Source organism: Mauremys mutica, chromosome 15 (genome assembly GCF_020497125.1).
Source record: "Mauremys mutica isolate MM-2020 ecotype Southern chromosome 15, ASM2049712v1, whole genome shotgun sequence".
Classification (NCBI taxonomy): Eukaryota; Metazoa; Chordata; order Testudines; family Geoemydidae; genus Mauremys; species Mauremys mutica.
This window is the reverse complement of record NC_059086.1, coordinates 3615301-3628247: the sequence shown is the minus strand read 5'-3', so window position 1 is coordinate 3628247 and position 12947 is coordinate 3615301. Positions and strand designations below refer to the sequence as shown.

The 12947-nt window shown below is 65.6% G+C and overlaps 1 protein-coding gene across 2 annotated transcripts; it reads right to left on the bottom strand.

Moving 5' to 3' along the window:
• Positions 1 to 209: 209 nt before the first annotated feature.
• On the bottom strand, positions 210 to 12642 carry LOC123350682 (leucine-rich repeat and fibronectin type III domain-containing protein 1-like protein). 2 transcript variants are annotated; one of them, XM_044989358.1, is made up of 6 exons: positions 12114 to 12642; positions 6405 to 7791; positions 3895 to 4442; positions 1638 to 1757; positions 685 to 848; positions 210 to 458 (listed from the first exon to the last, which is right to left on the bottom strand). In XM_044989358.1, the coding sequence occupies exons 2-4, from the start codon at positions 7769 to 7771 to the stop codon at positions 1687 to 1689; spliced, it is 1986 nt and encodes a 661-aa protein (XP_044845293.1). In that variant the 5' UTR covers positions 7772 to 7791; positions 12114 to 12642; the 3' UTR covers positions 210 to 458; positions 685 to 848; positions 1638 to 1686. The 2 variants fall into 2 exon arrangements, with proteins under 2 accessions (XP_044845293.1, XP_044845292.1); XM_044989357.1 differs by having other exon boundaries at positions 12118 to 12642.
• Positions 12643 to 12947: the final 305 nt, after the last annotated feature.

Below are 12947 nucleotides of genomic sequence, written 5' to 3'. Positions count from 1 at the left end.
CAGAGCAGTGACACCCCCCCCAGTTCACCCCCCCATGCAGCGACCACCCCCAGCTCCTCACTGCGGTACCCCCCTGACACTGATCCTCCCACAATGCCCCCCGTATAGCGGTCCATCCCCACCCCTGCTATAACAACCCCCAGACTATGACCCCCCCCCCCCCCACCAGTAATCTCCCCAGTCCAGTGACAGCTCCCAGCCAGGGCCCACTCAGAGCAGGCGAGTTTATTAGAAAATTAGACACCGTTTGAAAACTTGTGAGTGTGTGTGTGTGGTGGGGGGTGTCATAGAAAAACAGCTGCTGGGGCTGCAGGCAAGAGCAGGAGTTCGGCGGGAGGGTAGCAGGAGGCGCCCCCTCCCCCAGCATGGGGCCAGCCACATGGGCCCGGGACAAACCCCTGAGCCAGGGCAGGGGTGGGCGGCGCCATCCCGTGGAGAAACGGGGTCCTGCAAAAGCCCTGAAACAGAGAGAGAGAGATGGCATCAGTGCCTGGGGGCTGAGCACTGGGGGGCGGGGGCAGAGAGGCAGTCAGGCTCTGCAAGGGAACAGCCACCCCCCATCTCCTCCCCACCCCTGTGGGGCTGTGGCCCTGGGGTCGGGGTCAAAGCGGGGGTCCACAGGGAGGGGAACTGATTTGCAAGAGATGCCTCCCCCGCCCCACCCCGACCAGGGCCCACACTCACCGCCTGTCTGGGCACACCCCCTCACAGGCCCCGCTCCGTGGGGGGAGGGGGGGAAGGGGCACAGTCTGGGTCCCATATGGTCCGGCTGCTGGGTGGGGGGCGTGAAACGGGAACCCTGAGGGGGCAGGGAGGGGGGCCCCACTGGTTCCGGTGACCATGGGGATCTGGAGAGAGAAGAAGAAAGAGAGTGAGGCTGGGGAGAGATGGACCCTCAGGATGTGGGGCAGGCAGGGGCTGGGGAGGGGCACAACGGAGCCCCAGTGGCCCCAGCAGATCCTGCCACTCTGATCCCCTCAGCCTATGGGTCTGAAACCACTGACTGCAATGGGGCAGGGCCGGGTTCTGATCTCAGCCCCACCCCCAGGGGTCAATCCGGAGTCACCCCCTGACTGCAATGGGGCAGGGCCAGGTTCTGATCTCAGCTCGGTGGGGTCAATCCGGAGTCACCCCCTGCCTGCAATGGGGCAGGGCTGGGTTCTGATCTCAGCTCGGTGGGGTCAATCCGGAGTCACCCCCTGCCTGCAATGGGGCAGGGCTGGGTTCTGATCTCAAATCGGTGGGGTCAATCCGGAGTCACCCCCTGCCTGCAATGGGGCAGGGCTGGGTTCTGATCTCAGCTCGGTGGGGTCAATCCGGAGTCACCCCCTGCCTGCAATGGGGCAGGGCTGGGTTCTGATCTCAGCTCGGTGGGGTCAATCCGGAGTCACCCCCTGCCTGCAATGGGGCAGGGCTGGGTTCTGATCTCAGCTCGGTGGGGTCAATCCGGAGTCACCGTGGGCAATCTTGGCACCCATTGCTCAGCTCTTAGGTGCAGGCAGAGGGTCAGTGTGACGCCCCCGGCTCCCCCACATCACCCTATGCAGATAAAAGAGTGACAGTGCCCCCAGTGGAGATGCTAGGCACAGCAGCTCCCGGCACCCCCGCCCCGACCTCCCTGGATGAGGGACACCCACACCTGAGGGTGCCCCGATGGCTCGGCCACACTCCTGCTGGGTGAGATGCTCAGATCTTCACATCGGTCCATTCGCCGGCCTGTCTCCTCTCACCCGGGGGGGGCACGGCCTCCGGGGGCGCTGCCAAAAAGGGGACAAACAAGGCGGGTTGGTTGGGTGCTGGAGCGGTGACGGGACGGGCTCTACTCAGGCTGCTTGGAACAAGTCTGTCTGTCCATCCAGCCATCCACCCGTCTGCATTACCCACCCGTCAGTCCATCCAGCCACCCACCCGTCTGCATTACCCATCCAGCCATCCACCCACCCATCAGTCCATCCAACCACCCACCCGTCTGCATTACCCATCCAGCCATCCACCCACCCATCAGTCCATCCAACCACCCACCCGTCTGCATTACCCATCCAGCCATCCACCCACCCATCAGTCCATCCAACCACCCACCCGTCTGCATTACCCACCCGTCAGTCCATCCAACCACCCACCCGTCTGCATTACCCATCCAGCCATCCACCCACCCATCAGTCCATCCAACCACCCACCCGTCTGCATTACCCACCCGTCAGTCCATCCAACCACCCACCCGTCTGCATTACCCATCCAGCCATCCACCCACCCATCAGTCCATCCAACCACCCACCCGTCTGCATTACCCATCCAGCCATCCACCCACCCATCAGTCCATCCAACCACCCACCCGTCTGCATTACCCATCCAGCCATCCACCCACCCATCAGTCCATCCAACCACCCACCCGTCTGCATTACCCATCCAGCCATCCACCCACCCGTCAGTCCATCCAACCACCCACCCGTCTGCATTACCCATCCAGCCATCCACCCGTCTGCATTACCCACCCGTCAGTCCATCCAACCACCCACCCGTCTGCATTACCCATCCAGCCATCCACCCACCCACCTGTCTGCATTACCCACTGTCAGTCCATCCAACCATCCATCCGTCCATCCAGCCACCCACCCGTCTGCATTACCCACCCGTCAGTCCATCCAGCCACCCACCCGTCTGCATTACCCATCCAGCCACCCACCCGTCTGCATTACCCACCCGTCAGTCCATCCAGCCACCCACCCGTCTGCATTACCCACCCGTCAGTCCATCCAGCCACCCACCCGTCTGCATTACCCACCCGTCAGTCCATCCAGCCACCCACCCGTCTGCATTACCCACCCGTCAGTCCATCTAGCCACCCACCCGTCTGCATTACCCATCCAACCATCCACCCACCCTCAGTCCATCCAGCCATCCACCCGTCTGCATTACCCATCCAGCCATCCAACCACCCACCCGCCTGCATTACCCACCCATCAGTCCATCCATCCACCCACCTGTCTGCATTACCCATCCAGCCATCCAACCACCCATCAGTCCATCCAACCACCCACCCGTCTGCATTACCCACCCGTCAGTCCATCCAACCACCCACCCGCCTGCATTACCCATCCGTCAGTCCATCCATCCACCCACCCGCCTGCATTACCCATCCGTCAGTCCATCCATCCACCCACCCGCCTGCATTACCCATCCGTCCATCCACCCACCCGCCTGCATTACCCATCCGTCCATCCACCCACCCGCCTGCATTACCCATCCGTCCATCCACCCACCCGCCTGCATTACCCATCCTCCCCCCTACACACACTATCCAGCCATCTGTCCATGTTACCCATCCACCCATCTGCATTATGTCTACCCATTTGTCCTTCCGCCCAAACTATCCGTCCATGCGCATTATCTTTCGATCCATCCACCCATGCAGCCACCGGCAGTATGCACCTATCTGCCCCTCTTCTACCTTTCCATCTACCCACCTCTCCATGGACAGCAGGGATCTATCCCTCCGTCTACCCAGTCTCCATCCGTCCATCCCCATAGGATCCAGGTGCCTGTTCCCCTTCCTTTTTAAACTCTTTACACACGTCTCCAATCCTTGCCTTCCAACCCCTGTGCTTAGCTTCCATCCCCCGGCCCCTGCCCAGGGCCGCAAGGGTCAGTGGCGCTCAGAGAGGCCCCAACCCTGGAGAAGGACCCATAGGAAATGCCCCTGGCTAGGCGCCTGTGGGGCTGAGCTCGATGGGACCTTGTGGTGGCCCTTGCTGGAGTCTCCGATATGGTTCTCCTCCAGCTATGATGCTTGCAAGGACCATCCACGGAAGACGCATGGAGTGTCCTGCACCACACGTGACACGAAACCCTGCCTCCTCCGGGCAGATCCTCACCACGCCCGAAAGGCCCCGTTACCTTGTTCCTCGGCTTGGCCGGGCGTCGGGCACTTGCGGCGGAGATCTAGGTTAGTCCTTGACCACTTCCTCCTCCTGGGAGAGGGTGTCTCCCCCACGCCCGCCTCTTGGCCACGGGTGGCCAGCCCCTTCTCGCAGTCCTTCCTCAGGGCCACCCCGTTTTGTTCCCGGACTCTGTCGTCGGCCCCGTCCTGCGCCCGGGAAGCCGGGGGCTGCCCGCCGTTGGTCTGGGAATAGACGTTGCTGACCTCGGCCTGCTTGTTCCTGTCGTGGGCCTTGTAGCGGATCATGAGGATGATGATGAAGAGCAGGACGGAAGCGACGATGATCCCGCCGATGATGATGATCATGGTGCCCCCCAGGAAGTGGGCGTGCAGGGAGCGGCACTGCGGGGAGCCGGGCTGGGTGCTGAAGTGGACGCAGCCCAGGGGGCGGGTGGCCGTCAGCGCCGTCGCCCCGTCGTCGTAGACGGCCAGCACGCACAGGTCGTAGGCCCGCCCCGCCGCCAGGTCCTTCACCAGGAAGGCCCTGCTGGGCGGGGGGATCATCCTGAGGGGGCGGGAGGGGGAGTGGTGAGCGGTGCGGATCCCGCCCCATCTCAGCTTCACCCCACACAAACGCGTCTGCCCCTCCCCGACCTCGCCTCCGCCCCACGGCCACCCAGCTACCCCCATCCACCACTACTCCCACCCCACGGCCTACCCCCATCCACCACTACTCCACCCCACGGCCCCCTGCTACCCTCCTCCACACCCCCCCCCCCGCCCACAGCCACCCTTCTACCCCCATCCACCACTACTCCCACCCCACGGCCCCCTGCTACCCTCCTCCAGCCCCCCCCGCCCCACGGCCACCCTGCTACCCCCATCCACCACTACTCCCACCCCATGGCCCCCTGCTACCCTCCTCCAGCACCCCCCCGCCCCACAGCCACCCTTCTACCCCCATCCACCACTACTCCCACCCCACGGCCCCCTGCTACCCTCCTCCAGCCCCCCCCCGCCCCACGGCCACCAAGCTACCCCCATCCACCACTACTCCCACCCCATGGCCCCCTGCTACCCTCCTCCAGCACCCCCACCGCCCCACGGCCACCCTTCTACCCCCATCCACCACTACTCCCACCCCACGGCCCCCTGCTACCCTCCTCCAGCCCCCCCCCCGCCCCACGGCCACCCTGCTACCCCCATCCACCACTACTCCCACCCCATGGCCCCCTGCTACCCTCCTCCAGCACCCCCACCACCCCACAGCCACCCTTCTACCCCCATCCACCACTACTCCCACCCCACGGCCCCCTGCTACCCTCCTCCAGCCCCCCTGCCCCACGGCCACCCTGCTACCCCCATCCACCACTACTCCCACCCCATGGCCCCCTGCTACCCTCCTCCAGCACCCCCACCGCCCCACAGCCACCCTTCTACCCCCATCCACCACTACTCCCACCCCACGGCCCCCTGCTACCCTCCTCCAGCCCCCCTGCCCCACGGCCACCCTGCTACCCCCATCCACCACTACTCCCACCCCACGGCCCCCTGCTACCCTCCTCCACCGCCCCTGCCCCACGGCCACCCAGCTACCCCCATCCACCACTACTCCCACCCCACGGCCCCCTGCTACCCTCCTCCAGCACCCCCACCGCCCCATGGCCACCTTGCTATCCTCCTCCAGCCCCCCCTGCCCCACGGCCCCCTGCTACCCTCCTCCAGCACCCCCCTCGCCCCACGGCCACCCTGCTACCCTCCTCCAGCACCCCCCACACACCCCACCCTGCTACCCTCCTCCAGCACCCCCCTGCCCCACAGCCCCCTGCTACCCCCATCCACCACTACTCCCACCCCACAGCCCCCTGCTACCCTCCTCCAGCACCACCACCGCCCCATGGCCACCTTGCTACCCTCCTCCAGCCCCCCCCCCGCCCCACGGCCCCCTTGCTACCCTCCTCCAGCCCCCCCTGCCCCACAGCCCCCTTGCTACCCTCCTCCAGCACACACCCCGCCCCACGGCCACCCTGCTACCCTCTTCCAGCCCCCAGCCCATCTATCCACCACTACTCCCATCCCACGGCCCCCTGCTACCCTCCTCCAGCACCCCCACCACCCTACAGCCACCCTGCTACCCTCCTCCAGCACCCGCACCCGCCCCACGGTCACCCTGCTACCCTCCTCCAGCACCCCCCCACACCCCACGGCCACCCTGCTACCCTCCTCCAGCACCCCCCCCCGCCCCACGGCCACCCTGCTACCCTCCTCCAGCCCCCCCCTGCCCCATGGCCACCCTGCTACCCTCCTCCAGCCCCCCACCCCCCCGCCCCATGGCCACCCTGCTACCCTCCTCCATGTTGGCTAGCACAGACCTCCCCTCGACCAAGAGCCACTGAGATGGAATCCAATCCCCAAAAACCTCCAGAGCCACCCAGGTGAGACAAATTGGCCGACCCAGGCCAGAACCACTCAGACCCCCCCCACCCCCTCCGAGCCCGGCACCCCCCGCCCAGCGGCACGGGCTCACCTGTACACCAGGGTCTCGTCAGAGGAGCTGTTGTACTGGATCTGGTACATGCGGACGCCGGGCCCGGGCCGCGGCGGGACCCAGCGAATGAGGGCAGAGGACGCCGAGAGCTCAGAGGCCAGGACCCCCCGGTCCCGCGGGGCGGCGCTCCCATCGGCGCCCGCCTTGGCCGAGGTGAGGATATCGGAGGGCCCGGGCGCCGGGGGGCGGGTGCCGTCGGCGAGCTGGGGCAAGGGGCTGACCTGCAGCTCCACGGAGGCGGAGGCCTCGCCGGCGGCGTTGGAAGCCACGCAGGTGAAGGCGCCGGCATCCTGGACGGCGGCCACCAGGATCTCCAGGCTGCCGTTCTCGTAGGCCAGCGTCCGGGAGCCGTTGGCCACCAGCTTCCCCTCCGGAGAGAGCCAGTGCACCGCCGGCTCGGGGTCGCCCGCTCCGCGGCAGCGCAAGGTGGCCGCCTGGCCCTCCGTCACCGCCAGCCGGCCCGTGTGGTGGGTGATGACGGGCAGCTGGCAGACAAACTCCTCCTCGGGGACGCTCCAGAAGGACTTGCCCAGGTGCTCGGGCGGCGAGGCGCAGGTCTCCAGGTCGTCCTCGCGCGCCAGGCGCCGGAGCCACAGCAGCTCGCAGTTGCAGTGCAAGGGGTTCCCCCCGAAGCTGAGCACCAGGGAGGAGAGGGGCGAGCCCTTCGACTTGGCGTAGACGGGCAGGCGGAGGAACAGCGGGTCCGGGGGGATCTTCTTCAGCCGGTTGGAGGTCATGTCCAGCCGGGCCAGCTTGTGCAGGTCGGCGAAGACGCCTTGGGGCACGTGGGCGATGAGGTTGTGGTCCAGGCTGAGGGAGTTGACGTTGCTAAGGCGACGGACGGTCTCCCAGGGCAGCCGGGCCAGGTTGTTGTAGGACAGGTCCAGGTCCTCCAGGGTGCCGGCGAAGTCGTCGAAGGCGCCGGGCGCCACGGCCTGCAGCTGGTTGTTGCCCAGGATGAGGTGGCGCAGGTTGGGCAGGCCTCGGAGCTGCTGGGCCCCGATGGCCGGCAGGCGGTTGCCGTCCAGGTGGAGGGCCCGCAGGCCGCGCAGGTCGGCGAAGGCGAAGGGCACCAGCTGGCGGATGGCGTTGCGGGAGAGGGTCAGGTGCACCAGCCGCGTCATGTTGGCGAAGTCCCGGCGCCGCACGGCCGCGATGAAGTTGTCCGTCAGCCGCAGCTCGGCCGTGCGCCGGTCGAGGAGCCCCGGCACGAAGAGCAGCCCGGCGCGGGCGCACAGCACGGCCAGCGAGGGGGACAGGTTCTGGCACGTGCAGCGGGGGGGGCACAGCTGGGCGCGGGAGGGGCCCAGGCAGAGGGCCAGGGCGTAGAGCAGCAGGCGCTCCATGGCGCCGTCAGGGGGCCCGGCTGCAGGGAGAGAGACGGGCCAGGTGTCAGCGGAGCCTTTCTTACCGTGACTGCATCCTCCTTCACCAGCAGGGGGCGCCCTGCGCTACTCCTAACTCCTGGAGGGGAGAGCAGGGGGGCTGGGAGCCAGGACTCCTGGGTTCTATCCCTGGCTCTGGGAAGGGAGTGGGGACTAGTGGTGAGAGCTGGGAGCCAGGACTCCTGGGTTCTATCCCTGGCTCTGGGAGGGGAGTAGGGGCTAATGGTTAGAGCTGGGAGCCAGGACTCCTGGGTTCCATGTCCCATTTTAGAACTGACTCTCAGTGTGGCTTTGAGCTACTAACCTGCCCTTTCTGTGCCTCAGTTTCCTACCCTATAAAATGGGCCAAGTAACCCTTTATCCACAGATCCTTCCCTTTAGGCCCAGGGGCACACATGCTTCCCCCTGTGCCCTCCCCCCCCACCTTTCCCAGAAGCCCCCAGGGCACACACCCACACCCAGACCCTTCCCAGCAGCCCCCAGGGTACACCCCCCCTCCCACCTTTCCCAGCAGCCCCCGGGGCACACACACACACACAGGCCCCTCCCAGCAGCCCCCAGGAACAAAGTGAGGAAGGCGACTGGGGTCCGGAAGCAGCTGCCCAAAGCCCTCCCCTGCCCCGATGCACCAAGGACTTGGCAGAGCCGGGACAAGTCAGCCCTGATGCAGATTGGGGGGGGAGGCAGCAGCTGGGGGGCCCAGGGTGACCCGGGCAGTGGGGCCGCCTGGCAGCAGAGGCAGGAGCAGCTGGGGCAGCACCAGGCTACGTGCCTCTCCTCAACCCCCTCCCCTACAGGCCACAGCCATTCCCCCCGTCCCCCCACCACATGCAGCTCATCCAGCCTCACTCAATGTCGGGGTCATGGAAGTGCATCCTGGGATGGGCCAGATTCGGAGCCTGGCTCCTCCGGCGTCAATCCGAAGCCACTGTGGCTTATCCCAGCGAAGAGCAGGATCTACCCCGCCTGGCCTGTGTTTTAAAAATCAAAATACACCAGCCCGGTCCTGACCACGACCCTACAATAACAATCATGGCATAATAAACCCATGCCGCCCAGCCTTCGCATGAGACCCTACTCTAACAAACCTATGTCCGCAACCCGACAGCTCCCAAGCTACCCTACAATAACAAACCCCCTGCACCCATGTCCGGGAGACAAACAAATTTCCAGAAGGAAAAACCTGAAAGTTTGGGGGGTTGAATTCTGAAGCAATTTCATTCCATTCAAGACCACCACCAAGCGGGGGTCTGGCAATCCGGGGGCGGACAGAAAGAACCTTGAGCCATCGCCTGCTAATTAACAAATTAACAATGTAATTAGGAGGCATGTGGCTTTGCTAAACAGCACAGGGACCCGCGTTTCTGACAAGTTCAAACAAGGGACAGTCCGTCTCACAGCGGCTCCGGAGCGGCGCTGCGCGGGGAAGCGTCAGCGCGGGAGTTCATTCGAAGGAGCCATGTGGGCGTTGAGCTCGGGGGGGGGGGGTTAACTCCTTTGCTCGGGCCAAAAGGGCGGCCAACCAGCGCCACTTGCAGCTTTTCAGTCTCTTCTCAAAGCCCCAGCTGCCGGAATCATGGGATTCAAAGAAAGCGCAGTTCTCCCCCTCGTGGCCGCAGAGAAAAGCGCTGACTCGCCCCCGAGGCAGCTCAGACGCAAAGGAAACGAACCTTTCCTGGGCTCTCTTTGAACCCAGCCTCGTGGTTATGGGGAGGCCGGGCTCCGGAGCGTCGATCGCTCGGGGTCACGTGAGGCCGGCTGACCCCCGCGGCTCTGTCTAGCGCTGGAGACGGGTCTAGCGCTCCTGCTTGGGAAAGGAAGCTGGATGACGTGAGCCGTTAATCCCCCAGTGTGGACACAGGTCAATCCGGCTCAAGGGAGCCCATTCCCCTTCCCACGCTGGAGCGGCCGTACTGCTAGAAGCACCTTTACCCCCTCTAAACGCAGCCACGCTGGATGAGTGGTGCTGCTGTAACCAGACCAGGATAGTTAAACCCGGCCAGCGTCAGTCTGGACACGACTGGAGAGCTGGGTGGGGGGAGCCCAGGGCTGGGCTAGCAGGGGGCTGCGGGTCAGGATTGAGGGGAGCCCTGGGCTCTGAGCCAGTCTGTTGCCTCTGGTCTGTCCTGTGTCCCCCACTTCACCCCCACCCACCTGCAGGAACCTGCAGCTTGTTTGGATCCCTAGCACCCCCACCCCCGCTGGGTTTCATTCAGGAATCCAAGGCTCTCAGGGCTGAGCAAGCTGATTAGCCTCCTGATGCAGCCCCGCCGCCCACATAGGGGAAGGTGGCGGCAGGGTCTGCCAGGGATCTCACCCAGCACTGTAGGCGTGTGCGGGACACCGGTGCGGCTGGCTGAGCCCTTCACAGCAGGGGGAGGGGAGGAGCTGTATCTCACACCCCATTTCACAGATGGGAAAACTGAGGCATCACCCAGTGTCCCAGCCAGAAACCCAGGAGTCCTAATTCCCAGGCCATGGCACATCTGTCCGGGGCTGGGAACAGAACCCAGGAGTCCTGACACCCCTTCCCTGCTCTTGCATCTCAGTGATACTTCTTTGTTCACACCGATGTCCCTCAATCCCGACCCGCGGCCTCCAGGTATCCCAGCCCTGGGCTCTGCCCCACAGCTCTACCAATGCCCCTCAATTCTGGCCCGCAGCCACCTGCTATCCTGGCCTTGGGCACCCTGACTCCCGGGAGCTCCTCTAACCTCATATCTGACCCCCTTGCAATCTGGGTTGGGTTCCTGTCCCGAGATCCCAGCTGGCCCCTCATCAGTCCAGCTGTGGGGCGGACTCGGACCCAGACTGATGTTCCGGTTCTGGGGGATACCTTGTGCTTTTGGCCCAGGATGCTGGGAGTCTTGGCTGTTCGGGGCAACCCAAACCCCACCGGAACCAGCCCCGAAAGCTGGGTCCCGCCAGATCAGAACCGTGAACGACAGCCTGAAGCCACCGCAGCCCCCAATGGTGCCTCCCGGGTCTGGCCCAGCTCCCAGGGCCCAGCTGGGTGTGGGGGGCTCCCGGCTGCATCTCCACTCAGGTAGCTCTCCCATCCCGCCTGCTCCACCAGGGACCTGGGGCAAGGCAGGCCTGACCCCGCCCCTTGCCCCAACATGCCCCACCCCCAAACACCCTCAGGTCCCCACACCCGCCAATGCCCCGACACCCATATGCCCCCAACACATGCCCTATAAACTCCCTGACACACCCCTCTGCCCCTCCCCCAACACACCATCTACTGCCCCCCACGTGCCCACTGTCACCCCCTCATGCCCTCTAGCACCCCCTGCCCTGACAGCCTCCCTCCCACATGCCCTCTACCCCCCCACACACACACCTCTGACAGCCCCTTCCAGCCGCCCTGTCCCCACACACTTCACCCACCCCCCATGCTGGGGGGGCATTCGGAGCACGACCCCTGGTCATAGACACACCCCGCCCCCCGTGCATGGGATTCGTAGCTGGCTGTGCAGTGGTGGGATTTAACCACTGGCCTGTGCCCCACCCCCAGCCCCCCACCAGAGGGGAGGAAGCATCAGTGAGTCCCAATGCAACGCCCCCCTCCCGCTCCCAGGATAGATCCTCTGCCCCACCCCCCTCAGGGCAGTGGGGCAAATCAGGCATGACCCACATGTGCTCTGTGGGATGCCCCCCCAACCCCATGGAATTATGGGTGATGGGAGGGGCCCAGACTACATCCACACACACACACACACACCCTCAAATCTCTGCTGGGGACGGACAAATCATGAAGTCAATGAGACCCCAGCAGGATGCGGGGGAGATGGGCAGATGGGGGGGATGGGCAGCCAGACTGGCCCTTCCTCCCCCCACCATCAGGCCACCCTGCTCCCCCAGTTCAGCTTGGGGGGTGGCGCCGCCAGGGTGGGGTGACAGGCTTGTGATTTTAGTTGAATTTTGCAGCAATGGGGGAGGGGGAACCGTGTCAGGACAGTTCCCCACCCCCTCCACTCCCAATGTCCCCACAGTCCTAGTCTCTCAATGCTGCCCGCCCGCCTCAAAAAAAGCCGTGCCCTGACGCCTGGGGGTGGCTCCCCCTCCCCAGACGATGCTGCTCTCATCCACAGCCATTTCCCACCACCTTTGCGCCAGTCAAAACCCTGTGGCGGTGAGTTCCGCCGGCTAACGACAAGAGGCCAAGCTCCCAGCTGACTCCTCGTGCCCCTTTCTGATGTTTCCCCAAGTTGGCCTTGCCCCCACCCCGCACATCCCATCAGCCCGGCCCCCACCCAGGGATGGCAGCCCCGACGAGTCACAGCCAGAGGGAGGCGCTCACCTACCTGACGCTTTAGTTCCAGCAAGCCATAGACCTTCAGGAGCGTCCGGCTGGGCGGGGGTCGTAAAACATCCAGGCTGGACTGGAGGTCAGAGGGGCTGAGTTTCGAAGCAGTGCTGGGGGGGGGAGGGTCAGGCAATGGGGGAGGGGGGGAGCTGCGTCTCCCCAGAGCCAGGGGACCTGAGCCACGCCAGGGTTTTAGCTCGGTGCTGATACAGGAAGGGCGGGGGGGGGGGCTGCCCCTTCTGACTGACCCCAAAGCAGCGTCTGGCACGGGAAGGGGCGGGGGGGGGGGTCGTTCAGGAGCGGGGAAGGTCGCTGCGCAGGAGCAACAGCCGCCAGCCGTCCATCGGGGGGGGGGGGCGGGCTCGGGTACCGGTTCTGGACACCCCCCCACGGTCCCAGCTCTGCCCCCGGGGAGGGGGCCCGCTCAGGATCGGGCCAAATCTCCCTGGGACGGGGGAGGGGGGGGTGTCAGACCCCTCCCCCACGCTCCCTGGGGTTAAAGGTCCAGATGGCGAATGCAATTCCCCCCCCCCCCCGCCCCGCCCCGCCCCCAGCTCGGGAATCCAGTCCGGGCGGGGGCCTCCCAGCCGGGGCCAGGCTGGTACCCGGCGCCGGGATGCAGCCGGTTGCCGGGCGCTGGGGGCCGGGATGCAGCAGGGGCCGGTGCAGGGAGCCGCGGGGCGGTGGCGGGCCGGTCCCTGCAGCCCCGCACGGCCGCTCGCCCAGGCTGGGAGCGGCCCCCGGGCCTCATGAATATGCAAAGCAGGGGGCAGGGCCCACACAGCCCCGCTCTTAAAGGCACAGCGTCCCCCTCCGTCAGCGCCAGCT

What these genes read in the sequence shown, in the direction of transcription:
- LOC123350682 (XM_044989358.1), bottom strand. Translation starts at nt 7,771, where the DNA reads ATGGAGCGCCTGCTGCTCTACGCCCTGGCCCTCTGCCTGGGCCCCTCC. An exon ending in GACGAGACCCTGGTGTACAG is followed by an intron (nt 4,443 to 6,404) that starts GTGAGCCCGTGC and finishes CCGCCCCCTCAG; the next exon opens with GATGATCCCCCCGCCCAGCA. An exon ending in CGGCCAAGCCGAGGAACAAG is followed by an intron (nt 1,758 to 3,894) that starts GTAACGGGGCCT and finishes CCTTTTTGGCAG; the next exon opens with CGCCCCCGGAGGCCGTGCCC.